The 25,756-nt window shown below is 35.7% G+C and overlaps 1 protein-coding gene across 1 annotated transcript; it reads left to right on the top strand.

Annotated features, from left to right (window-relative positions):
- The first annotated feature begins 548 nt into the window (after window positions 1–548).
- LOC123552482 (uncharacterized) lies at window positions 549–22,901 on the top strand. Its single transcript, XM_045342185.2, has 9 exons — window positions 549–926; window positions 6,237–6,401; window positions 6,899–7,063; window positions 7,936–8,112; window positions 9,722–9,918; window positions 11,143–11,200; window positions 14,876–14,975; window positions 19,183–19,370; window positions 21,989–22,901. Exons 1-9 carry the CDS (start codon window positions 653–655, stop codon window positions 22,033–22,035), a joined length of 1,371 nt encoding a protein of 456 aa, XP_045198120.2. The 5' UTR covers window positions 549–652; the 3' UTR covers window positions 22,036–22,901.
- The last annotated feature ends 2,855 nt before the right edge of the window (window positions 22,902–25,756 follow it).

Below are 25,756 nucleotides of genomic sequence, written 5' to 3'. Positions count from 1 at the left end.
TACGGACAGTGGTCAGTTGATGGGTCGTCAGGATTAAGATCCCACTTTTTATGAACAGCTGCTGGATGTGGAATGTCAAAATTTAAATAAAAGCGACTTTGAGATTTAAAAATAAACATGTGTATGAATTTAGATCGTCCTATCGGTACAAATTAAACCGCAGTTACAGCCAATAACACTTCCACATATCATATTCCTATCAGTTGTTAAGCGGATTCTTTTCAATCGTTGAATGGTTGAATGGTTTTATTTACTAAAATGATGCATAAACCAGAACTTGTTTTTAACTTCATTTTTGTAGGTTTTGACAGTTTTCCGTTCGGTTGTTAGTATTGAAATTTCTTAAAGATTAGTATATAAAGACATACGAATTTCAGAAGAACGCAATACAGCGATGACTTGGATAATACTGATCTATAATCTAGAAGAAACGCCTATTCATGCGATTGATCACAGAAAAGGCAGACTATTTGCTAAGGGCGGAGCTTTACACTATACATTAACATTGCCTACTGGTGTTTATATTATTATATTATTTTCAGTTCAGTTATCAACCAGCGCCGCAATATTTGCCTTTTCATAACATGATTCTTTTACGTGTCATGTAGTAACTGAAATTCTGTGTGAGATATACGTGTCTGCAGAAGGTAAAATGCAAAGCAACATTATTTTTTCCATCGTCTGCTTCACTGGTGTGGTGGCGGGAAATTACAATCAAAAGTACCTTGAAATTTTACAAGGTACTAAGATTGTTAATGTTGTGTCATCTTTTAATGACATCTCGATTCTTGAATGTGGCAGAAATTGCATGGAGTATGCCCAGTGCGTGCAGGCTGGATACAACACATGCTCTCAGACATGTCAGATATCGTCTGACAATACTACAGTTACAGACCCTGACTCCGTTGTCATCAAATTTTCAGACGGTAAGTTCCATCTCTATTAGAAATAAATGCTTTATAAATTGAGTTAAACTTCTTAATATTTATATGTCCTTACATTTTAGCAGGAAAGTATATACTAGAAAGTAACAAAAGAAGTAACAACCGGTAGAAAATACATGCATATTTTATCATAATTATGTAGTTGTAGATATAATCCATAGATTTTTGACCTTACAAAAGACTTTTTTCTTGTTTAAGATTCACATTTGACCGCACAATGAGAAAACCAACATAGTACATTTGCGACCAGCATGGATCCAGACCAACCTGCGCAACCGCGCAGTCTGGTCAGGATCCATTCTGTTCGCTTTCAAAGCCTATTGCAAGTAGAGAAGCCGCAGGCTGGTCAAGATCCATCCTGGTTGCAAACACGCTATGTTGGTTTTCTCATGGTGCGGCACAATTATTATATTACGCTGTATCAATTTACATTCACTATATGTTTGAACAGAAAGGGGAACAATGTTTAGTTTCGTATTAACAACATTGTTGCAATAATATCACGAGTGGTTTTTTCCGCGAGGAGAAAAATCAAAAATGCTTTTAAAATTGAAAAGCGAAATTTCAAAAAAGAAAAAATCTGACAGATCAAAGTTGAATCAATGCAGCCATGTTAATCATGTCTCCCACACCACTGTGAAGGGAGACATATTAATTTACCAGTGTTTGTGTGTCTGTCTGTCACAAATCTTGTCCGCACTTTAAGTCGAACATTTCTCATCCGATCTTCACAACACTTGAACAAAATGTGTTTGCCAATAAGTTTCGGCCAAGTTCGATAACTAGCAAAATGGGCCCAGGCACATCAGAATTATGGGCTTATGGCCCTTGAATTACCGAAAATACTAATGCCAGTGATATAGGTCTTGGTGCATGGTTGACTCAGATAAATAATGGAGAACAAATGTCAATCTAGATTATTAGGCAGTCGTGGGAGACATGCACTTTTCTCAAAAGCAGCTCTAGTTTATACAGGATTTAAAGATAGATTGCGTTTTCACCGGATAGTGAATGGCGGATCTTTTAACCAGGGTTATACCATTTTAACGCATAAAAAAAACTATTACAATTTTACTCATTGTTATAGCGTTTTGAAATTATTAAAAATATAATTGCTAAGTATTTTAGCTCTTATATTACTCATTAAAATTATTTTGAATTCTCAGTGATTAAAAGGATTTTATCTTGAAATTTTACACGGGCAGTAAATTTGTTCGATATAACTACAAGACTGCCTGAGGTACGTTAGATTACGACGGGGTTTTTATTCTATTATATAATTGATATTGAATCTCTGGTACAGTCTGAACAATTGCTACGTCCTCATGCAAACATAGGTTAGTAATTTTACTAAACTCTTTTGTTAATAACAGCCCCCTGGGGTCAGCTATTGTTGCCGAACTCAAACGGACTGTCGCCAAACGTTATAGGTTGTATCATGTATTATGTATAGTATATGTTTTGTTATAAATGTATTGTCTCATGATTTGTATGTACACACTGAGAGTTATTATGATAACTTGACAAACTGAGGTGTACTCCATTCATGTAACAAAACACGTCCGGTACAATTCGCGGTAATTCAATGTACATCGTTGTTAAACCTTAATAATTGTGTGAGTTTCTCAACAACATGGACAGTTCACGATCTGTGGTGCTTAGAAGTGCACCAAGCGCCAGTCCATAATTAAGATTTGTCAGACTAAGTATATAGCGCCTAGAAAAACTGATAGACTCCCGGTACGTGTATTTCTTCATAAACAGCAATTGATTCTTGACCGTAGGTATTTGCTAAATTATTCCCACCAAGCCAATATTTTTAAGTTTTGCCTTGAGATTTTACACAATCTGAAGCGTATTCTATTGATAGTGCACTTTCTTCTTCGATCTTATACCCTACTCACTCTACTAACTACATTTGATTTTTTCTATTACTACTAACAACTCTACTACGAACTACTATACCTGCTTCCACAATACGTCATTACTCAACCTCTCTTCTCCCCTGCTGTTTTGCTTCACAAAATTTCCCCTGCGCGCTGCGCGCTGTTGCGCGCTACCCCCAACGTCCCCTGCCACACCACTGCCACTTTAAATATTTCTACTATTACTTTTCTACTACTACTACTACTACTTTTTATTGTTGCCGCACCGCACTTACTGCCCCTGCTAAGTTTTTCAACTTCCATTATACAAGTTCTATGCTAGCATTTCTTGTGCAGTTTTCTTCTGAAGAATTACTTTTAACCGAAATTTGCAGTGATTATTGACACTGGGGTTTTTTTTGTGAACTATTGTGAATTTTTATTTTCCTGAAAAAAAAAAAGTAAACACCAAAACAGCGTCTAGAATAGAACCCTTTTCCCCTTGCGGAAAGCTCTGATTTCCGTGTCAAGTGAAGGGATCTGGGCTAATGGTCAAACGAAAGGACGGAAGAAAAGGACGGACGGGCAAGGGCAATCTTATTCCCCCCTCCCCCACGAGTGGGGGCATAAAATGCGCAATTTGGGCCCTTAATACTTAGTTTTCACTAAATTTGACCAAATACCGGGGGTCGTTTTTTTTTTGGATTCCCCTTTCTTCGTGAGGGTTTAGTTACTTACTGGGGGAGTCATAGACTAGATCTGGAGGGCAAAAACTAGACCGGGGGCACTTTTTCTAAGAATAAGACCGGGGGTCTTATTCTATGGGGGGCGAAAAATTCATTTCCCGGCATTGGGCCCTTTAAGAATTGTTTTATATATACCTATACAACCCATGTGTACGATTGTTAGAAACAGTCAAACGTATACATTATGACGTTAAAAATTTTTTTGCCACAATATGACATTAAAAAAACGAAAAAAATTCGGCCGGGGCCAATTACTGTTTTATATGTTTTACTACGGGTTACAAGATTCTGTCGTATACCATTTTAAAAATTTTGGAATAAAAATGACAAGAATAGTTTCATCTAATTAAATTTATAAAAGAACTTTTGATTTATGAAATTTAAAATTTGCACTAGAAAAAGAAATTAAGTACAAATAATAATAATCATTTGCTAATTAATTCACTTGTAATTTAAAATGCTCTGGTGTCGCTTTGTTTGCCCGAACTTCAAACAACATGTCCCCAAACGTTTAGGTTTTATCCAAAGTATTATTCTTAGTTTTTTATTCCTTTGTTAATAAATGTATTGTCTCATGTTTTTGTATGTATACAAACTGAGAGTTATATGAAATAAACTTTGACAAACTTTGAGGTTTACTCAAATTCAGTGAACACAAACAGTGGCGGTACATTCGTCAGTAATCAGTGTACATCGTTGTTAATAATCCTTAATAATTGTGTTGAAGTTTCATCAACAACCATGGACAGTTCACGAATCTGTGGTAGCTTTAGAAGTGCACCAACGCGCCAAGTCACCAAATTAGCATTTGTCAGACTAAAGTATATAGCGCCAAAGGAAAACTTTAATAGACTCCCGGTATGTGTATTTTCTTCAAAAATGCCAATTGATGTCTGACCCTGTAGGTATTTGTAAATGTATTTCCCATCAAGCCAAATATTTTTGAGTTTTGCCTTGAGATTTTACAACGAAATCTTAAGTTTATATTTTTTTAGTGCACTTGACTTAATAGCTTTCGGATATTTTATACGTTGCATTCTCACATCCCCTAGATCCGCTGAATTGCTACATTTATTGCATTTGTTTAGCTATATGTAAATACTAAAGATTGAAGCAAAAGAAATACATATGGAGACTGCATTGAAAAAAAAAACAACTTCAAACTGGTCTTAATGACCAGAAAGCCAATCTGATGTCAGTCAAACAGTACTGCATATTCCACATGCTGCCAAGATCTATGTTCGATTCACAAAAGAATTATGTAATAATCTAATTATTGTGTACATTATTCCAGTTTTATAACAGAGTACAGGCTGTCCTTTTCAATCACTTTTCGAACTACATCTTTTCATTGAATGTGTAAGCAATTAAGTACGAGTTTTAAGCTTTTCACTCTCATTTATAGTATGAGGTTTTTATTATGGAGCCAACCGATAGGAAATATATGTATATTGTTTTGTAATTAAAGGTGCATTTTTGCATTTCAAACGTTACTCGCCAGTTCATGATCAATTAATCATTTCATTAAATTCAAAGGTTTCATGTTCTCTTTTCATTAGCAATTAAATAAATATATGTATGATTCAACCTTAATAGCTAGTATGACCACAATTTACGCTTATTGATATACCCATGTAATATTTCGAAATAAACTCCACTCTCCAGCCATTTTCTAACAGCCATAATTGTTTTCTTTTTTTTCTTATTTATCTAGATTCTTTTAATGTATTCGTTATAAAAGTGATAGAAACGTCTAAACTTCTAACCCAATAGACAGGCATCAGTTTATTTTGACTCTGGCCTGTGTGACAGTATTCTTAAATGTAAATTTGAAAAATAAGATCTTTCCAAGACATTATTATGCCACCCGAAATCATTTATAATGTATTCTTGCAACGCTAGTGATCAACCACCATTTAAAGCAAAAGAAAATATAAAACAATATAATTTTCATTTGAAATTACAATTACAGACATCGATAACGGATGTCAGACTCTGCAAGCAATGTTTAACAACATGTGGCATGTTTTTATTTGTTGACACTATTCAATGGGAACAAAAAGCTTTGATTTTAAGACAAAAGTTCAACTTGGCGTTGCATTCCCTATGCTTTTAAATCCCATTACAAATATCCAAAAACACTTTAAATGTAAGAGATAAATGGCCATTGCGTAATGAAAAGGAAATGGACCCAATGCATTTTGCAATGGTTCATACGTTTTGATCGAAAACTATTGTCAAATAAATTATTTGAAATGATTGTAGTTTAAGTGCTGAATTATGGTCAAATATTTTACTAAAAGGCACGTTTAAATCGAAATGTCATATAGCACAAATAATAATGATTATATTGATTAATTTACACACACACACTGATTTGGTAATTTGCTGTGCGAATACGTCCTACGTCCTTTTATACGTCCTACGAAATAATTCACTCGGGCTACGCCCTCGTTAAATCATTACGCTCGATGTATAATCGCACATCTTGTACATTTTTCCATACATACATGTAGTGTTAAAACACTGTTTAGCTACAAATTATTTCTTAAATATAACAATACCAAACAAACCTTGATACGAGATGAGCGTACATTCGTCGCACAGACTACCGAACTTCAGTCATAAGACGTAAACCAACATTCATTTAAATTTCTTAATCATTGTTCATTTTTTTTTAGTTTGTGGATCCCCGCAGACACCGAAAAATGGGAACGTTGAAATATCCAGTGATGGTAAAATTGCAACTTTCTCCTGCGATAACGACTATACTTTAGCTGGGACTGAAATTCTTCACTGTATGCATGGTTCCTGGAACGGAACTGTTCCCACTTGTGCAGGAGCTGGTTTGTACTTTATACATATCACATATTTCTATATGCACTATGAAATTAGAAAAATAAACTATATAGACAGTTTTATAAAGAAATGGCAGCAAAAACATAAAAGTTATCGGCCGTTAAGTCGGGAGACTGCTGATTCAGTATTTTCATGAATATTGCTGTGACAAGTATTGCTTTCACAGATGATGTCCTCATAAATATTTCATACAATTACTCTAACGCCCCTAATATTTCACTTTACGAACTCTATATTTCATTCAAATGAAAATAAATCACTGTATATTACAAAAGTAAATGATTTGTGGACCTTTCAGGTCTGTTACTATATATGTTTTGGAGAAAGATATTTTTTATAGTTTTTGCATTCGGACACTGCAGTCATTGATAATATTGCGCAAAAGCAACACTGATTGTTTAAACTCTTTAGAAGCAATGGATTAACAACTATTCTAACGTGAATCTCAAAAAGACCCTTATACTGAAATAAACTAAACTTTCAGACTGCGGACCGCCGATCCTTCCCGCAAACGGGGATCATTTCAGTTACACGGGAACTGCCTTGAATGATGTTGCTACCTTGGTATGTTTGCCGGGATTTGCACCTACAGTTAACAGTGTAACGTGTCAGACAGACGGACAGTGGGAAAGTTCATCTTGTACAGAAGGTGACGATTCTTAAAGGCTCCAATTATCTTGACCTCATTTTATTCAAAATTAGTGGGCGACCTTTTACGTGTTATAAAATTATATATTTCATACTATATTAAAAGTTTTCATAAATTTTGTTCTGACATTATTTTTAATTAGACATATATAGCAGTGATTAAAACTACTTCATCGACTGTACTTATGAATAACAGCTATGTTTTATTTTGTTTCCCCTTCTTAAAATGTAAAGTATTCAAACCTAATTTTCTTTTTCAAAAGTAGACAAACTTCAGATCAGTTTTATATAATATGGGAATGATTTGTGCACATCATGACATGAAGTTCCGTGTCACTGTGTCAAAGGCTGAACTTTTCCAGTAATATTCAGTGTGCATACGGACGCATTGTGAAAGTGGAAAATAATTTACAAAGGTGTAAATACATTTTACACACGTGAACTTTCAAACGTATGTAGGTTAACCTAAAAAGTGCATTCACCTGTACGGCAGCTGGCGTTTATTCTGAAATTGATCAAGTATCTTCACCTAACAATTACTTTGCTACAGTGATACAGACCTTATTTGTTTGTACTTGTGATAATTATGATACTGTGTACTTAGTCCCTTCAATACAAATGAACGATTATTGAGTGTGGACACATTTAATCATTATATTTGATGTCCTCATGGGACGCCTGCACACAGTTTCTTTTGACCTTTCAAACGCACTTCTAAAACAATTTTTGACAGTTTTGAAAGGTTTTAGCAGCTCTAAAATGCATTAAATTTGAAAAAAAAAACAGGCCATGAATTTTTTGCTTTGTTGCATCTATACGTCCAAAGGATCTTCGTTAAATATGTGTTTATACCTGATTTCTCGCCATTCACAGATTGTGGAACAGCTCTTGAAACAGACTATATTAATGTAAGAGCTTCCTACCCTCTCGGATCACATGCTGGGGCTACAGCCACAGTCGCCTGCGCCCCAGGGTATAAAAGTGACAGCGGTTTAACGTCTTGGACTTTTACATGCGATGCGACCGATTCCCAGTGGAAAATTGCTCAAGGTTTGCTGTCTTATTTCATGCACGCATTCATTTACAACTTTGAAAATAATCACAACTAAAATGGATGAAGCATAAAGGTGGAATCGAACAGACTTTAGCAAAATTTCCTCTGACTCTGAAAAGTGTTTTACTTCTGGTGTATTTATTTTCGAAAATAACATGCATGTATCTGGGACTATGGCTATTAAAAAAAAAATTATATTGCTATCAGTTTGCACTTCAGACACGGCAATTAAGAGGAGATTAACGTTTGTTTGTTTGTTTGTTTTGGGTTTAACGCCGTTTTTCAACAGTATTTCAGTTATGTAACGGCGGGCAGTTAACCTAACCAGTGTTCCTGGATTCTGTACCAGTACAAACCTGTTCTCCGCAAGTAACTGCGAACTTCCCCACATGAATCAGAGGTGGAGGACTAATGATTTCAAACACAATGTCGTTTATCAAATAGTCACGGAGAACACACGCCCAGCCCGAGGATCGAACTCGCGACCCCGCGATCCGTAGACCGACGCTCTACCTACTAAGCTAAGCGGGCGGGTTAGGAGATTAACGTAAACTAATGTTAATTGGTCAATTAATCAAAATACTTTAATAACGATTTGCCCACTTTAGACAATTTTACAAAATGTGTGTCTAATAACACTGACGTACGTTCTGTTTATATTTTAGAATCGATATTGAACTTAAAGTTGTAAAAAAGGCTCATGCTTTTCTATTACATTTGTTTATTTTCCATTAAACAAATTCATTTTGTGTTTCTGTACGAGTCTAAGTCAACATTTTGAAAATTGATAATGTTTACATAGCGAGTTATGTCCATATTTGTTCTCCTTGTTACTGTGTGAGGATACAACCCAAACTTATTTTTTCTGTAAGGCCTAGAAATTATTTTTGTGTCAAAAATGAATACATAAAAGGGGTATTGCCTTTAGAGCTCAGTAAGTTGTTTTCTAACATCACTGGCATGTTTCACATAAAAAGTCAGTGTTTTTGCACTTTGTAAAAAGTTTGAAAAAATAATGTTCAAGCATAAAACATTTAGTCGGGCCAAAATTTTGGTAGGTGGGATACCGGAAACAAACAATTTTTTTTTACGCCTAAGTAATGGTGTAACCTTATGCGAAATGTACCACTCTATACAAGTTTTTTTCTTGTACTTCCCTGCACACCATTGAAACCTAATTTGACTGGTGGTAATTGACTCAATGATAGTAGGTAAGTAGCATTCGACCATAGGAATTCGGGATATTGAATCAGGTGCTCGTAGAAGCTGCATTAACGGCCGAAAAATGCGTGTATTTTATTACGATATTTCGTACTAAGCCCATAGTCATTACTGGTTCAGTATCACAACAAGGACAGTAGAGCAAAGGAAATGCGAAAACACAGATCTATCATGGTATAATTCATTCGCATGTATCCAGTCAGTTTTACAAACAGTATCCACGCAGAATATAATATAATATAATTTACAAATACCATCTTAGCATAATATATCTTATATTGTACTGTATTTTATGCGTGCGTGGATGTTATATATAAAATTAATTCTATACTTGCCAATGAATTCATACCAATATTTATATATATTACATTTGTCTTTTTACAGCTCCTGACTGTATTTGGGAGTTAATGTTCCGCGGTTCAGCGGAAAATGGCTACAATGTCACCGATGCGTTCCTCTTCGGCTATGGGAGTGACGGAGTGACAGATGAAGAAGGCTGTAAGGATGTTTACAACACAAGCTGTACCTTAAACTACAGAAACTCGAAGGTTGACCAATGGGATCTTTTAAATATCCAGGAGGTAATATGTATCTTTAAGATTAGCCGTATTACCATTGTCAAATTTAGAATTTCATCACCATTCGAGACAACATGGTGCTAAAGCACATACGGTGGCTACAGCTTCGTTTGATCAAGCATTCAGTTTTACTACTATTTTGTCCTTCGATTTAATAAATAAAATACCATCTTGGTAAAATTAGATTGATAGCTTGAATTTTGATTTTTAACAATCTTCTGAACTAGATAACGCCATCAACATTTTGCTAATGTCACAGTATAGGACTTGAATATTAAACGGGGAGAAAGTGTGAAGGCGGCCGGGTAGCTCAGTCGGTAGAGCATCGGAACGGTATTCCGAGGCCCCGGGTTTGGGTCCAGGTCTGGTTGCACATTTTTCTCACCCTGTGACATTTGGCGCCAAACGTGGAGCCGTGACGGCATTACACTGGTTAGTCTCCGTAAGTACCCGCTGAAATTCGAGGACAAATTTTAGAGCTGTCAGTTTACAGCGCGCTCGACTATTCTCAGTGCTTGATAGTATAATTTAAGCTATGAGTAAAACTTTAACATTACAATAAGCATATTCTAAGTCGAAAATGGGCCATAATTCCGTCAAAATGCTTTATAGAGTTGCATCCTTCTTTTTACAGACTGGGGTTATGATGGTAAACAAGTATGCAAAATATCAAAGCAATATCTCAATAGACTGAAAATATTTGGGGTGGTACGCAAACTTTAACAGTACAATAAGCATATTCTAAGTCGAAAAGGGGCCATAATTCAGTCAAAATGCTTGATAGAGTTGCCTCCTCCTTTTTACAGACTGGGGTCATGATGGTTAACAAGTATGCAAAAAATGAAAGCAATATCTCAATGGACTTTGAAAATATTTGGTACGCAAACTTTAACATTTGTGTGATGCTCACGCTAACGCTCACGCCGACGCCGGGGCGAGTAGGATAGCTCCCCTATTCTTTGAATGGTCTAGCTAAAAATGGTGGGGAAATATGTCACGGTATAGAACTTGAATATTAACCGGGGAGAAAGTGTGTAGGCGGCCGGGTATTTCGAGGCCCCGGTCTGGCTGCACATTTTTCTCACCCTGTGATACTAACTGTATTTTCAAGGCCTCAATTAAATTTAGTTCCAAAACGAAAGACACATGTCCCAATTCCTTTTTTCACTTCTATACATTATGATATACGCATTCAGTGGTTCTTCGACTGTTTTGTTCTACTTCTAGGTAACTTATGAACTCTACGACAACACAAATGTTCTCTCTGTAAGATTTGATGGATCTGGTAAGTGTGCAGATTCCTCATTGTGACACAGAACAAAACCGGTCAAATTTAAACGTTATACGGTAATAGGAATGACCCGCTACTAATTTTCTTAATATCATTTCATGCCTTTTGCTTCTTGCAAGATTACCTTTGTATTAAATTGTTGTCTACAGGCAACAAAAAAGGCCAGAAAAAGTGGGTCAACTAAAAGAGAAGGAAACCATGGTCGCATTACGCTAATAATGCGAAATTAGATATCAGCACTTTTTCGTTTTACCAAACCGTTCACACAAATTCCAAACATATAAAGATGCACAAAATCATGAAACATAGCACTTAACCATCAAGCGCCGATAATGCTCTTATATCTGACATGAAAGAAGTGTTAATATGGCTGGAAATGGTACGCAATGTAAACAGTCAGTAACTAGGCAGAAATGGTGCGCGCATAATGGCGGACTGGGTGGTTTTCTTAATTTTTACTGTATTTTTGTTGAAATCACATGACAGATCTAAATGTAACATTAAGGCAGCATTTTCATCACGAAAAATAGCATTTCAGACGACTTTGTCATGGATACTTAGGTAATACACTACCACTACAATTTCGGGTCTCATTTTTAACGTTACAGTGTGTTTTATCGTTTTCTTGCATCAAACATGATCTCCACTTTTCCTTACATTTGAAAAGTTAACCGGTTTTAGAATGATGTTTGTTTACATTACTTACCAATCAGAACGGACTAAACGGTACATTATTCCAAGGTAGATAAGCATGACATTGAATTTCAATCAAACTTGAGATCGACATTAAAATAAGAATAATAAAAAACACCGAATTTCGAGATAGAATTGAAGTCAACAGAATTATCGAGTTTTTTTTATAACTAACATGAATTTCAAGTCAAACGATATTTTGAAAAATGTTAAATGCGATCCTCAAGTTGGCTGTTAATTTAATACCTGCTCGATATTTAAATGGAAAATTTGAATTTTGATGTCAGAGCTGGCTAGATTTTCGAAACGTTTAGTGGGCTCGATATATAAGATCGAAGTTCAGCTAATTCAACACACGGGTGCCAGACCAGAAAGAAAATGCCTCTGTACATGTTATACCCTGCCCCTAGGTATTCTATAAGAACCATGGTCATGAAGGGGAAAACATACTAACCCGTTTCAATCGCGCAATTCATACCTAAAACACGCAGTTCGGTAAATGTGTACTATGGATATCAAACAAGTGGTAATTTATCTTCTATTGTGTACCGGTAACATATCTTCAATACATCTTATCTTAGAGAAACAACGCGTAGTTTATAGTTATTTCAACGTTACAAAAAAACTTGCTTGAACTGCCCTGGTGAAGTTCCGTTCTAGATTACAAAGCCATTCTGATCGGCTGTTGCGAAAATGTATGTCAATCGTCATTTTACTACATGTGTTCGCTTAAATGTGAAAATGCAGCATAAATGTGCAAAATTAATAAAATAAACAGAACAGATGCAGACCAATGTACGATTTCAAATTAAAGATCATATAATTACACAAGATGAATTTCATTCATCATTTCTGTTTTAAGTGTAAAATTGTGATTTTTTTTTTTAAATTCTGTTTGTGTTTGTTTACATTTGGCCAAACATGTGCACACTGCCGTGACCTCTAGACCGGATGTTCATTAGGGAAGGTCACGCAAGTTTTTTTCTGTAACGTTGACGAAAGCAAAAAATATGTTGATAATCTCAGCAATATGAAATATTGAGACAATGTGACTGGTGCACGATGGAAGATAAATTATCGCTTGTTCAATATACTAGGTACCCATTCACCGAACTGCGCGTCTAAGTTGTGAAATGTACGATTGAAACGGGTTAGTATATTTTCCCCTTCATGACCATGGTTCTTATAGAATACCTAGGGGTAGGGTATAACATGTACAGAAACATGTTCTTTCTGTTCTGGTGCCAGTGATTCAACAGCTGGTTTTACACTCAATTCTAGCTTTAAATTTGATTATTTTGAAAATTCGAGCATGCTTGAAATATAATACCAGAATTGATATACAAGCTTCTTTAAAATTTGAATTTGATATATCCAATTTCTGCGATTTTTAAGCTTTAAATTGTGAGCAGTTTCAGAATTACAGTGAAACTCAGCTTTTCAAAAATTTGAAGTACGATTTTCGAGCTGGCTCGACAGTCGGTGCTAGCTCGATTTTCGTCTTAAAAAGTTTCAGTTTACGCATCTGAACAGACTGTCAAATCAAACCAGGTCGAATTCAGCTTTTGGAATATCATGAAATTCTTGCTTCAAATGCTACTTAGAAAGTAGACTTTTTGAAAATTTTAATTTCGGTCTTTAGGGCAAGCTTGGGATCGAAATTCTTCAAGTTATGAAGTTGAATTTCGGTCTTTGGCTCGCATAAGATTCTAAGCTAGTTCGAAATTAGTAACACGGATAACGATTCAATATACTGGATGTACATGTACAGTTATTAATTACACTTAGGACTATATAAAACCTTCATCGGGTTATTATGGTTATCCAATAAAGTATCATAACAGAGATTTTTTCTGATCATGGGCCCTCCATGGCCAAGTGCTTAATGTCGCTGACTTCAAATCACTTCTCCCTCATTGATGTTGATTCAAGCCTCACTCAAGGGCTCTGAATTCTTCATGTGAGGAAGCCATCCTGCTGGCTTACGGAAGGTCGACGGTTCTACCAATCTACCTAGGATTTTTGCTCTTGTTGACATAATGCACGGAGGGGCACCTAGGGTCTTCCTCCACCGTCAAAGCTGGAATGTCGTCATATGACCTAAAAATGTGTCTGTGCGACGTTTAACCAAACAACAAATCTATCTGATCTTAAGACGGTAGAAATTATTATCACTCTGTTGTCATATATATATATAGATATTATAGATATAGATATAGTTATTAAGGTATTTTGATTAACTTCTCGAGACCATGCCACAAGGTCCTGCTTGAAAAGCGATGTTAACGGCATGCGAGTATTTAATTTCTTACATGAGATTCCTGCGACGGAGAGTACTTGTTTTGCTCTTAGTTTCTATTGCAGTTTCCAGTTTGCAAGGTAAAGTTCAATAGTCTAGCACGGGTCACCTAAAGTACACCTCTGGTTATACACACTAAATAGCTGTACCTTTTTCTTCTATATAAAAGTGACATGTTTCCAGTAGCTGCAGCACATATAAGGCCCATTTTAAATATCTGCATTAAACTTACATTTTCTTGAAGATTATTGTCAGTGTTGAATATTTAACAAAAGAAATGTAGGAGTCATGAGTAATGCAAGAAAAATATTTTCAGTCAAACACACCCACTGAAAATAGCACCCTAATTGTAGTCGTGGAGAAAAGAAAATTAGGAAAATAGCCCTTTAGAGCAAAACGTCTGAGGACCATTTGAATCCGCCATTATACGACCACCAATATTTTCGCGCAATTTTCCTATTTAGTGTCTTATAGTATTGCCTCCTTAAACATTCCGATTAAAGAAACCATCCATTGATATCATAAGATAGAAAACTTTTACCACTTGTACTGTATGAAATAGAAACACTTGTTCAAAATTACTGTTTACTGGAAACGAATATTGAAATTACTGAAAAAGATGAAGACCTACAAGCTCTTTAATGTGTCAAACATTATGTAATACAATTTTCACATAGGTTCAACGATCAACAACTGGTTTTCAACTTCGCGTGTCATTGAACATCCATGGAGTATCCCAGTACTTACCAACACTTGGTGGGACCTGAACGGTCCAACGTAAGTACAATTATTTTTGAAAAAAAAGAAGGAAATGAAACAAAACAAATATATTTGTTTTTAAAAGTAGCTGTTCATTACTTCTCTCATTTATAAAATTGTCAATAAGATATCAGATTTTTGTTTGTTTATTGTGGTTTTTTTTTTTTGTTGTTTTGGGTTTAACGCTGTTCTTCAACAGTTTTTCAGACATGTAACGGCGGGCTGATAACCTAACCAGTGTTCCTGGATTCTGTACCAATACAAACCTGTTCTCCGCAAGCAACTGCCGACTTCCCCACATGAATCGGAGATGGGGGGCTAATGATTTCAGACGCAATATCGTTTATCAAATAGTGACGGAGAACATACGCCCCGCCCGAGGATCGAACTCACGACCCCGCGATCCGTAGACCAACGCTCTACCTACTGAGCTAAGCGGGCGGGCGGAAGATATCAGAGCACTATCTGCATAACTTGTATTTATTTTATGCTAACTGGTGAAATACTGAAAAATATCAGTGAGATATTTCTCTATATCACTCAAAGTGCCGAACTTCTTTTTTTTTTCAGATAAAAGTATCTCCCTTGAAATATATTCTATAATTAACTCCCTTTGTTGCCTTTATAATTGCTGGTATCCTATCAGTATCATAACATTCAAGCCATACAGGAGACATGTACAGCTAGAAATCCTATATAGGACAAGCTAGCAATAATAAACTTTGCAAACCGTGCCAAAAGAAGTAACAGTTGATCTAATGCTCTAGAAATGTTACCTTGGTTGCTATGCCTTGCCGTTAATGTAGCTTTAAATACGACTTTCCTCCACTTTTTATCGGTTCCTCACTATCGTATGGTAGATTTTACTGGCGACAGCACATTTAGTTGGTTGTTGTCTTAGATTATTATCACAAGACATCAACTCAACCTTAGTATAGTAGTCGCAACTTGACCGCGATGGTTGACCTTAGGCTGATTATTCATATCGATTACTTCATTAAAGTAATCAAGGGTGCTTAGTGTAGCCGTGTATATTTATATTGAATTAGTTTGTATACATTGCAGTATCAAAATACATATACTTACATTTGATCGGTTAAAACTTTCCAATACACTAATTTTTATCTACATAAATTTATATTTCCTTTTTTTCCCGCGCAGCTCGTGTTTTACGTACGCTCCTTTTCAATAATAGATTGTGCCTCCTTATGTATTACAATGCAAAGGTCAACCATCGGGGTCAAGTTGCGTCCATTATAATATGCCAGCATTTTCGTCGAAATTCTTCCCCACCCAGCCAGTTGTGTTCCAAATTCCATCCCTATTCGTAATGCTATACAGCTCCAAGACCAATATTTCCATTAAATCCATGATGATATTTAATTCTGCAACTTGATTTTCCAAGGACTTTCGGATATTCCCCAGTTGTCGGGTTGTTTTTTAATCTGACCTTCAGCGTTTGTAAACAAAGCAAGCTTCCGGTTATTCAACGAACTAACTTCTGTCTGTTGGCCGCGGATTGTGTATTTTTTAACAAAATATTTTAAATGTAGTTTTTGTTTTCAAAAACAAAATGGCGTCGTGTTGATTTAACGGACCTAATTACCAATATTCGATATTAATGTGCCTGAGTGTCCATGGTATTTTAGCGGATGCATCATATGTAACATGGTAGCCTAAATAAATCCTAATATCATCATGAAGTATTGGTCATATTTGAACTTGTAAGCATGTAATAAACAGAAAATTCGTTGATCTTCACCAATTAGCATAAAATAAAAGAAAATTTGTTTGTTGCAGTGTGATATCGAAATATATCTTCACCGATAAGGGAGACAATTCTAATATTTTCATTGGCTCCCTTCGTGAAATATAATTTTCGATATCTCCTGAGTAAAAACAGAATTCCTCTATAATATATTTCTTTACACTGCAATTTATTTTTTCTTTTAGCGATTTAATCCGGAAGTTATTTTGTACATTTTATGTATGCTTTTCAGTGTAATACTAATAATATATGAGTGAAATAAAATTGATATTTTCATCGTTTATTTCTGAAAAGCAATGAAAATTTCTTTATTGTTTTTCACTGGCATGAAACAAGATCTATACTTAAATGCGAAATAGTATGAATGATTAACTTTGGGATATATATTTCGGTAACTTGATTTAAATTCTTACACGAATATTAGAAATATACATTCTACTGCATTAAAATATAAAAGGAATCTTAAAAATCTGATATACATGTATGGCATTGTTCCAGCTTATATATCGTGGATATGAAATTGCAGTGCACGTGACATTATGTAAGTAAAAAGGGTTATACGCTTTGATTTGAATATTGTGTTTTAAAACATCATAAGAAAGGCATTTGGAATTGTTAAAAAAGCGTCTCGTATCTTGTCATTGTAATGCATTTTATTGTTTTGTAAAATTCACTTTTGCTGTCTATTTGATAGGTTAAAAGGATCTTGATTCTTGAATTCAATATAAAATTAATATTCAACGACGTTTCCGGTACACGTATAAATGTACAGTTAGCAATTGGCATTTAAGTAATTAAGTTAATTTTACAATTAGCATGCCACATCGGCTTTCCATACTTTCGTTGTATTCAGGTCGGACGCGACACTGCGAACTTTCGAGTAGCGTCTTGAAATTTTGCATGTGTAAAGTTGACCATATTTCAAACAAGATGCAGTTTATTTTATACTAATACAGCCAACCAGATTTTGTAAACGAGACGTCAAATTTTACTACCAAAGCCCGTTTTTGAAACTGACGTTACCGCGTATCCTTGGCAACTCCTACTAGTACTCCAACGGCACCAGCCAACAAATTTTCTTAAATTATACATTAATCGACGAGAATTATTTTTTCCTTTATGTCGATGTAAAATCATTGTTATACACAGACAAATATTTGAGAAATGGAAAGAAAATCGCCGTTTCTGACTAAAAATTGACGTTCAGTTTCGCAGCATTTTTCGGTTGAATTACAATAATTAATATTTCAAAACACTCAAGTGGTTGATTAAGTGTTTGTAAATTACATTTTACTAACCATTACAGTACTTATTCATATTATCGGATGAAATTTATTTTAGTAAACCAGCATTCATTTGCAGCCGTTTATTAATCAGGTTAGTCATATGTATAGAAGGGACAAAAGGTGTGTTATTGATTTTATTCGCTCTGATGTCATTCATAAACAAAAAATAATTTCAAACACTAAGTAGGTTTTTTAAGTATAGGTTAGTGTTTATTAATGTGCATTTACAAAACTTAATCAGCCTTGCGGCTGCGCCGCGACACTGATTAAGTTTTGTAAATGCACATTAAAAAACACTAACCTGTACTTAAAAGATAACTGTAACATGGTCTGTATTACTGGATTGAAATTTGACCTAATAAATCACCGAAACTAAACAAAGAAACTATGAGAGAGGTTTCTACAGGCGCCGCCAAATTTTGTATTACTAATTCTTCACCTCCAATGATACAGAGCAGTACACAATACTATACTTGCAACTAAAACTAGCATGTACAGATTAACTAGCATGTACAGACAACAGACAGCGACTTGCGTAAATGACTAAAGTTTGCGCAATAACGACTGTTTGAAAAGCCCTTATTGTTTAAATTAGTGAGTATATCTACAGTGTGCATTTGTTACTAATTCGGGACTTGAACAATACCATTCTTTACCCTGGTCGTTGACTTTGAAACACGGTGAGAAATGAGTTAGAATTTTTAAACCTGAAAGTACTTGTAACATGTGTAAATGTTAACTTCTGCCCAACCCGGGGCTACAGGGCGTGGCCCGTAGAATGCATTTGCACTGCCTCCATTCCTGAAACATTTTCAATTCTGTCGTGTTGAGCGACCTGTGGAGTTTTCACTTTTTTTTTATCTTAGTAGTATATCATCAAAACACATAAATATATTATGATAAACGAACAATATGTTTACCAACAATCTGTCTAACCATATCGGCCGTGCTGTCCTGTACAATGAATGCTTAAAATGTTATAGTAAAGAATAAAGTTGACTCCTTTACAACTGAATGCCATCTTGTAAATAAATGAAAATAAACATTTGCTGGAAACTACGTTCCACCTAGTTTTTATGATATTTTATCCTTATCTTTTCTAAATATAATTTGAAGTAAATAGTGGCCAGTTTTACAGATGTTTACCTGTTTTCCTCTCTTTCTATTTTAGTGATATAATGTATGGCAGATCGTTTAGGATGACTGCTGGATATGAAATTGACGCTGTTCCATGTAAAGATCACTTTTACACGGTTGTGTTTTTCCCACCACTCTGGAGCTGTTCCTACGACGTCTTTGACAACTATCCAAAGTTTACATATTCGGCTTTAACTGGAGGCTCCATATACTCTTATGAAAGTAAGCAACTATTGTGTCAAGAGCGTGGTAAATTATGCTTCTGTGTTTGATTTTTCATTGTCATTGAATTACAATGATAAAAATAGGAACTTACGTAAATGTACTCACCTCCAGTATAGCCTCCAACTATCATAGATTTCAAAGCATAATAAGAAAATATTTCTGGAGTAATTATGTCTCCAACCACATAGAGATGTGGGAGATATATTGATTTACTGCTGTGTGTGTGTCCGTGTGTATGTGTGTGTGTCTGTCTGTCTGCCACAAGTCTTGTTCGCGCTCTAAGTTGAATAGTTCTCATCCGGTCTTCTTCAAACTTTAACAAACTGTGTTTACCAATAAATCCTCGGTCAAGTTCGATAACGAGCCGAATCGCCCGAGCAATTCAGAATCATGGCCCTTGAATTACTGAAAACTGGCCTTTTGTAACCTTGTCCACGCTCTACTTTAAATAGTTCGCATCCGATCTTCTCCAAACTTAAACAAAATGTGTTTGCTAATACGTCCTTGGTCAAGTTTGATAACTAGCCAAATCGGCCTGCAGGGCATTTCAGAATTATGGTCCTTTAGCTACCGGAAATCGCTCTTTACACACTTGTCCGCACTCTAAGTCAAACATTTCTCATCCGATCTTCACCAGACTTGAATAAAATGTATTTGCCAATGAGTCCTCGACCAAGTACGATAACTAGCCAAATCTGCACAGGCACTTCAGCGTTATGACCCTTGAATTACCGAAAATCACTTTGTACACATGCCTTCGATACATGTATTGGTGTACAGTTGACTCAGACTCATAACTATTCCGATAATTAGGAAGTTGTTGGAGACATGCGCTTTTCTCAAAAGCAGCTCTAGATCATATCATATATTATTACTTTTTTATTGATATTTTATGAGTATTATTAAACTGGCAGTGTTTCAAAAGCGTTATTGTTTCTTTATACACGTATTTAACAAAATACGCGTGTGTTGTTGTTATAAATACTATCAAGAACTCACTGAATCAGTATTTATAATTTTATGACCCGAAGGTGGGCATATTAAAATCGCACTGTCCGCCCGTCCTTGCGTGCGTCCGTGTTCGGTTAATTCTGGTCCGGGCTGTAACTCTTTCATCCATCAAGGGATTTTGAAATTACTTGGCATAAATGTTCACCATAATGAGATAATGTGTCCTGCGCAAGACCCAGATCGTAGCTTCAAGGACAATGTCACACTTAGAGGTCGAAGGTTATCATGGTGTATTCGTGTCCGGTCCATAACTCTACCATCCATGAAGGGATTTTTCAAATAACTTGGCATAAATGTTAACCATAATGAGTCGACGTGTCATGCGCAAGATCCAGACCACTGCCGCCAAGGTCAAGGTCACACTTAGAAGTCAAAAAGTTAATAAGGTATGTTTCGTGTCCGGTCCATAACTCTGCCATTCATCAAGGGACTTTGAAATTACTTGGCATAAATGTTCCTCATAATAAGACGACATGTCGTGCGCAAAATCCAGACCCATAGCTCTAAGGTCAAAGTCACTCTTCGAGGTTAAAGGTTAACAGGGTCTGCTGTTTGTACAGTCCACAACTCGATGAAGGGATTTTGAAATTACTTGGGATAAATGTTCCCTATAATGATATGAGGTGTCATGCACCCAGACCCCTAGCTCCAAGGTCAAGGTCGCATTGAGAGGTCAAAGGTTTTCTTGTCTGGTTCATAACTCTGCCATTTGTCAGGGGATTTGAAAATAATTTTGAACAAATGTAAACCATAATGCGAATGTCTGTTAACGCTTATGACATGGGTCTCTTATGTCAAGGTCAAGGTCACGAAATGATGTGTGATTTTTTACGCATACAGCTATGTCATTCTTGGGCATGCTTCGGGGGTGACAGCTCTTGTTTATTTACAGTTACTAAAATGTCAAAACCTTTCGAATGTTGAAAATGACATGCTCCTTTAATTAAATAGATAAGATAATCCGATTTGAACACTTTTTTTTCAAACCTACATTAGAGCAGGTACAAAAAAGCCCAAAGGAAACACAATGTAATAACAATATGAAAATGTTATTCTGAACTCCTCATCTCATCCGATATGAATAATTTTGTCACGTTTCGGACTCGGTCACGTTCGGGGAGAAGATGTGTCAGGCAGCCGGGAAACTTGGTCGGTAGAGCACTCGCCCTGTAAGCGAGGGGTCCCGAGTTAGAGCCCCGTATTGACTGCACATTTTTCTTACCCTGTGACATTTGGCGCCCAACGGGGGACCATGGCATGCTTGCCTGGTCAGTCTTACGACGCTTGCAATATTATGTACCTCCGGAATTCGAGGAAGACTTTCCAATTTGTGGGGGTTTATGTCACGGTACGGATTTGGTCATGTTAGGGAAGAAGATGTGGCAGCCGGGTAGCTTGGTCGGTAGAGCTCTCGCCCTGTAAGCGAGAGGTCCTGGGTTCGAGCCCCGGACACATTTTTCTAACCATGTGACAATTCATTTGTATAGAATTTAGCAACTTACATATTTCAAATTATTCTGCGATTCGTATACATGTATTAATCTGTGAATCTTATTTTCTTGACACTGTTTACTAGTATTCACCTTTAATTATTTCTGTTTCAGCATTCTATACCGCTGCAACAATGGGAATATGGGTAAAATACTACTAAAACTTCAGTGTGGATGATACTAAACAAGAAATATAAATAACAGTAACTGAAGTGTGTATAAACTAAATATTGTATTTTTCCTATATTTACTTCGACTGAATCAATGTCTTATCAGTCCCAATAGATGGCCTGTGTTATAATGTATTACTATATTTATAACTATGCTAAATATAACTAAATGCACATTGTCCATTGATCAAATTCAATATCATTAGACATATGTTATGCATCTTTACATCTTTACCGTACACTGACGCATGGAAAAATAGTCCACCGCACCCTGTATTTAACTACATCTTTACGGTGCACTGACGCATAGAATCAATAGTCCACAGCACCCTTTATTTAACTACATATTTACCGTACACTGACGCATAGAAACAATAGTCCACCGCACCCTGTATTTAACTACTTCTTTACCGTACACTGACGCACAGAATCAATAGTTCGTCGCACCCTGTATTTAACTACATCTTGACCGTACACTGACGCATGGGAACAATAGTCCACCGCACCCTGTGTTCATTATATCATATCCTAAGATGTGTACAGGTAATTCAATCTTTCAGTGCTTTCGTGGTAACTATTGTGTGTGTACATAATTTTCAAACTACCACAATTATGTCAAACATTGTCATTAAAGTGTCATTGTTATAACCAACATCGATTTGCATTCGTCAAACGTTATCATTTCAAGTAATACTATTGTATGTGGGATATATATTTATCCTTGTACAGAATTTCAGTGAATGCATTTTGCATCAACAGTAAACCCCGCCTATTAAATCGTGTTTATTTTTTATTTGCCGTAAAGTTCTTATAGATATCGATATGCATCCTGAGGGAAGCCCATTTGAAATTATAAACATGCGAATATCAATAACAAAATCTGTAAAAAGATCATTTGGAAGCAAAGAATACAACCAAGAAGAATAAGAGCAGTCTCGGTTTGATTGAGTCTGTTCATGAGAGATAATTAAATGTACAACACCTCTCACGACCCTAGCACCGGGTTAAGCGGAATTCTATTACACATATGTTGAATGGACTCCATGATCCCAAAGGACCAGAAAATATAACAAGACTAGTCCAAGTACGGTGAGACTTTTTACAGCCGCCACACGGCACTTGAAGTTTGGTGTAGTGATAGTTAATAATATCTGTAAAAAGATTTTATGCAACCAAGAAGAATAACCAAGAAGAATAATAGCACACTCAGTTTGATTGAGTCTGTTTATGAAAGGTGTTCAAATGTGCAACGCAATTCTTAATGTAATTTTAAGTTTCGTGTGTCAAAGGTTCATAATTGACCTTAGTTATATAATGTGGTTTTAATGAAAATAAATATATTAAGAACTGTTATTTCCTATACTAGGTAATCGTTATCTTTTATATTTCTCATGGGTTTGAATAAATGACAACCACAGTTAAAAGCGTAATGGAACTTATACTAGTTCATTACCTCCCTTTATTATTCTTAATATAGTATACTTTCAGCATACTTATACTTTTCTTAATAATTGAAGTATGCAGATTCGATATTTTGGCAATTGCTACAAATACTAAAACACTGTAGAACTTTATAAACTAGCTTATTTTTTTTTTATTTTGAACGGCTTTTTACAGGCACACTAGCAACTTAAGATACTTATTTTTGAACTTCTTCACTGCCTTTTATCTTTACAGCATTTTGTATGATAGTAAAGCAAATGAGGACTATTTATATGACTAGATTATGTTTCCCATGATCTTTATTTTATTACATTTGTAGCAGACTTTTCTTCAGAAGACGTTTAAAAAAGTTTGCAATTATCTACACATGATCAAATAATAAGGTGCTTTTGGTTACTGGAAGGAAACGTTGTAGAAAAAAAGTCAGGTCTTACTAAGTCATTATATGGGAAACGAATACGGTCAAAATCCCTATCCCCAGATTTTGTCTATAAATATATCTTAATATCCTATTAATTCCCTTTAAAAATGAATAGTTATCACTTTTTAAAATTTATGTTCAGTTTTTTATTTTATACTTTGTATTTAACAGAATGAAAGGGGTGCCACAAATACTTAAATCCATGTCCTCAAACGTAAGAGTACCTCTTAAATAACCCTTTCTTATCACTATGAAGTTGAGAAAAATTATAATATTTGATCAAGCAGGCAATAGGGTCCTCCTATTGGATGATTAGATTGTTTTTAATTTAAAACGTGAAATGCACCTTTAATCATTTTCCACATTATGTAAGGTGATACTACAAAGTTATTAAATCAGCATTTTATAACATATGCTGTTTAAGGTAAAGAATTGACAATTAATTATCTGTTAGTGTTGGAAGCACCGGTGACATAGATGAAATGAATGTTTGAACCAATGACTGTATAAAATGATCTTTGTTTTTGTCTGTTAATGGCAAGGTTTGTATTGTTTCCGAATGCAAATAGTTCTGACTATTGAATGGTAAGCCATTCAACGTATGTTTTACATGATATCAGAAATGACTGTATGTGGGTACATGTTATAATACAGAACTGAACTCTTGTCTATTCACTCGAGGAGCACATATAAATTCACTTATCAAAATAAAGTCTTGAAATGCACAAAGGTCTACTCGTCTGAATGAATTTCCTATCTCATGTCCGTTTAAATAGAACTGAATTTTCACCCGGTCACACACGGACACTACGTACATGTTGAAATATTCTGCCTATCAGAATAAAGAATTGAAAGCTCGTCCGCTCCGTTAACTAGATACTACTGCAACAGAATTATATATATATAAATATATATAATCTCTGGCTTATGCAAATAATGGTCATCTCATAAAACGAGTAAAATAGGTAGAGCTGCAGTGGTTACAGTGTAGGGTTGACGGCCATCGCCGAATACACTACATTTCTACCAGACTGGGATTTCAGGTGATTTCACCGGTGCTTGAAAACATCATCTTACACCCCGGGATGTAAGATGACTCTCGTGCTGTAAATGTCGTAAAACGAACTACATATGTACAGAAGATTTGTGTAGTAATAATAATGTTTTACGTAATACCCCAGTCACACATACGGCGCGGATAGTTACGTCTAGCTACGGACAGAAACGTAGTAATCCGTATCGATCCTTACCTGAACCGTACCTCAGAGTAGTCATTCGTATTAATCCGTACCAAAACGTGGACAAAATTTATTCCAAACTTGCACGTTTCTCCAACTTTTGAACATGCACACATGTTTGAGCGAGCCGTAGCCATTTGAGCGTAACTTTAGTCCAACTTGGCTGAAACTTATTCATCCGTAGTTAAACGTACTTAAACGTAGTTATCCGTGGTGTTACGTACCTCGCCTTAGCTGAACGTAGTTATCCGAAGCTGCTCGTACTTAAGCATAGTTCAACGTAGTTTACCGCAGACCCGTCCATGCGCTGGGCAAGCTGCAAGGCGCAGTAAAACGTAATTCAACGTAGTACCTCGTACCTATCCGTACTTATTCGCGTCCTGTATTGTTTTGTTTGTTTCCTGTTTCTCATCATTTTCCCCGTACTAAGACGTACTGCTCCATAGTTATACACCCACAGACTAATCCTGTCCGCACCGTATCTCAACGCACGGACATATCCGTATGTGTGACTGTAGCTTAAAACGAGATAAAAATCAAATACCTTGATAGTTCTTCTGTGTTCCTTTTGACATAGTTCGCGATTAAAAAAATCCGTGATTTTACAGAA

This window comes from Mercenaria mercenaria, chromosome 15, assembly GCF_021730395.1.
Source record: "Mercenaria mercenaria strain notata chromosome 15, MADL_Memer_1, whole genome shotgun sequence".
Classification (NCBI taxonomy): domain Eukaryota; kingdom Metazoa; phylum Mollusca; class Bivalvia; order Venerida; family Veneridae; genus Mercenaria; species Mercenaria mercenaria.
This window is presented reverse-complemented; position numbering and strand designations above follow the sequence as displayed.

Coding starts and splice junctions, on each gene's coding strand:
- LOC123552482 (XM_045342185.2), top strand. CDS start 653: ATGCAAAGCAACATTATTTTTTCCATCGTCTGCTTCACTGGTGTGGTG. Junction 6,402..6,898: donor TCCCACTTGTGCAGGAGCTG/GTTTGTACTTTA, acceptor CTAAACTTTCAG/ACTGCGGACCGCCGATCCTT. Junction 7,064..7,935: donor AAGTTCATCTTGTACAGAAG/GTGACGATTCTT, acceptor CGCCATTCACAG/ATTGTGGAACAGCTCTTGAA.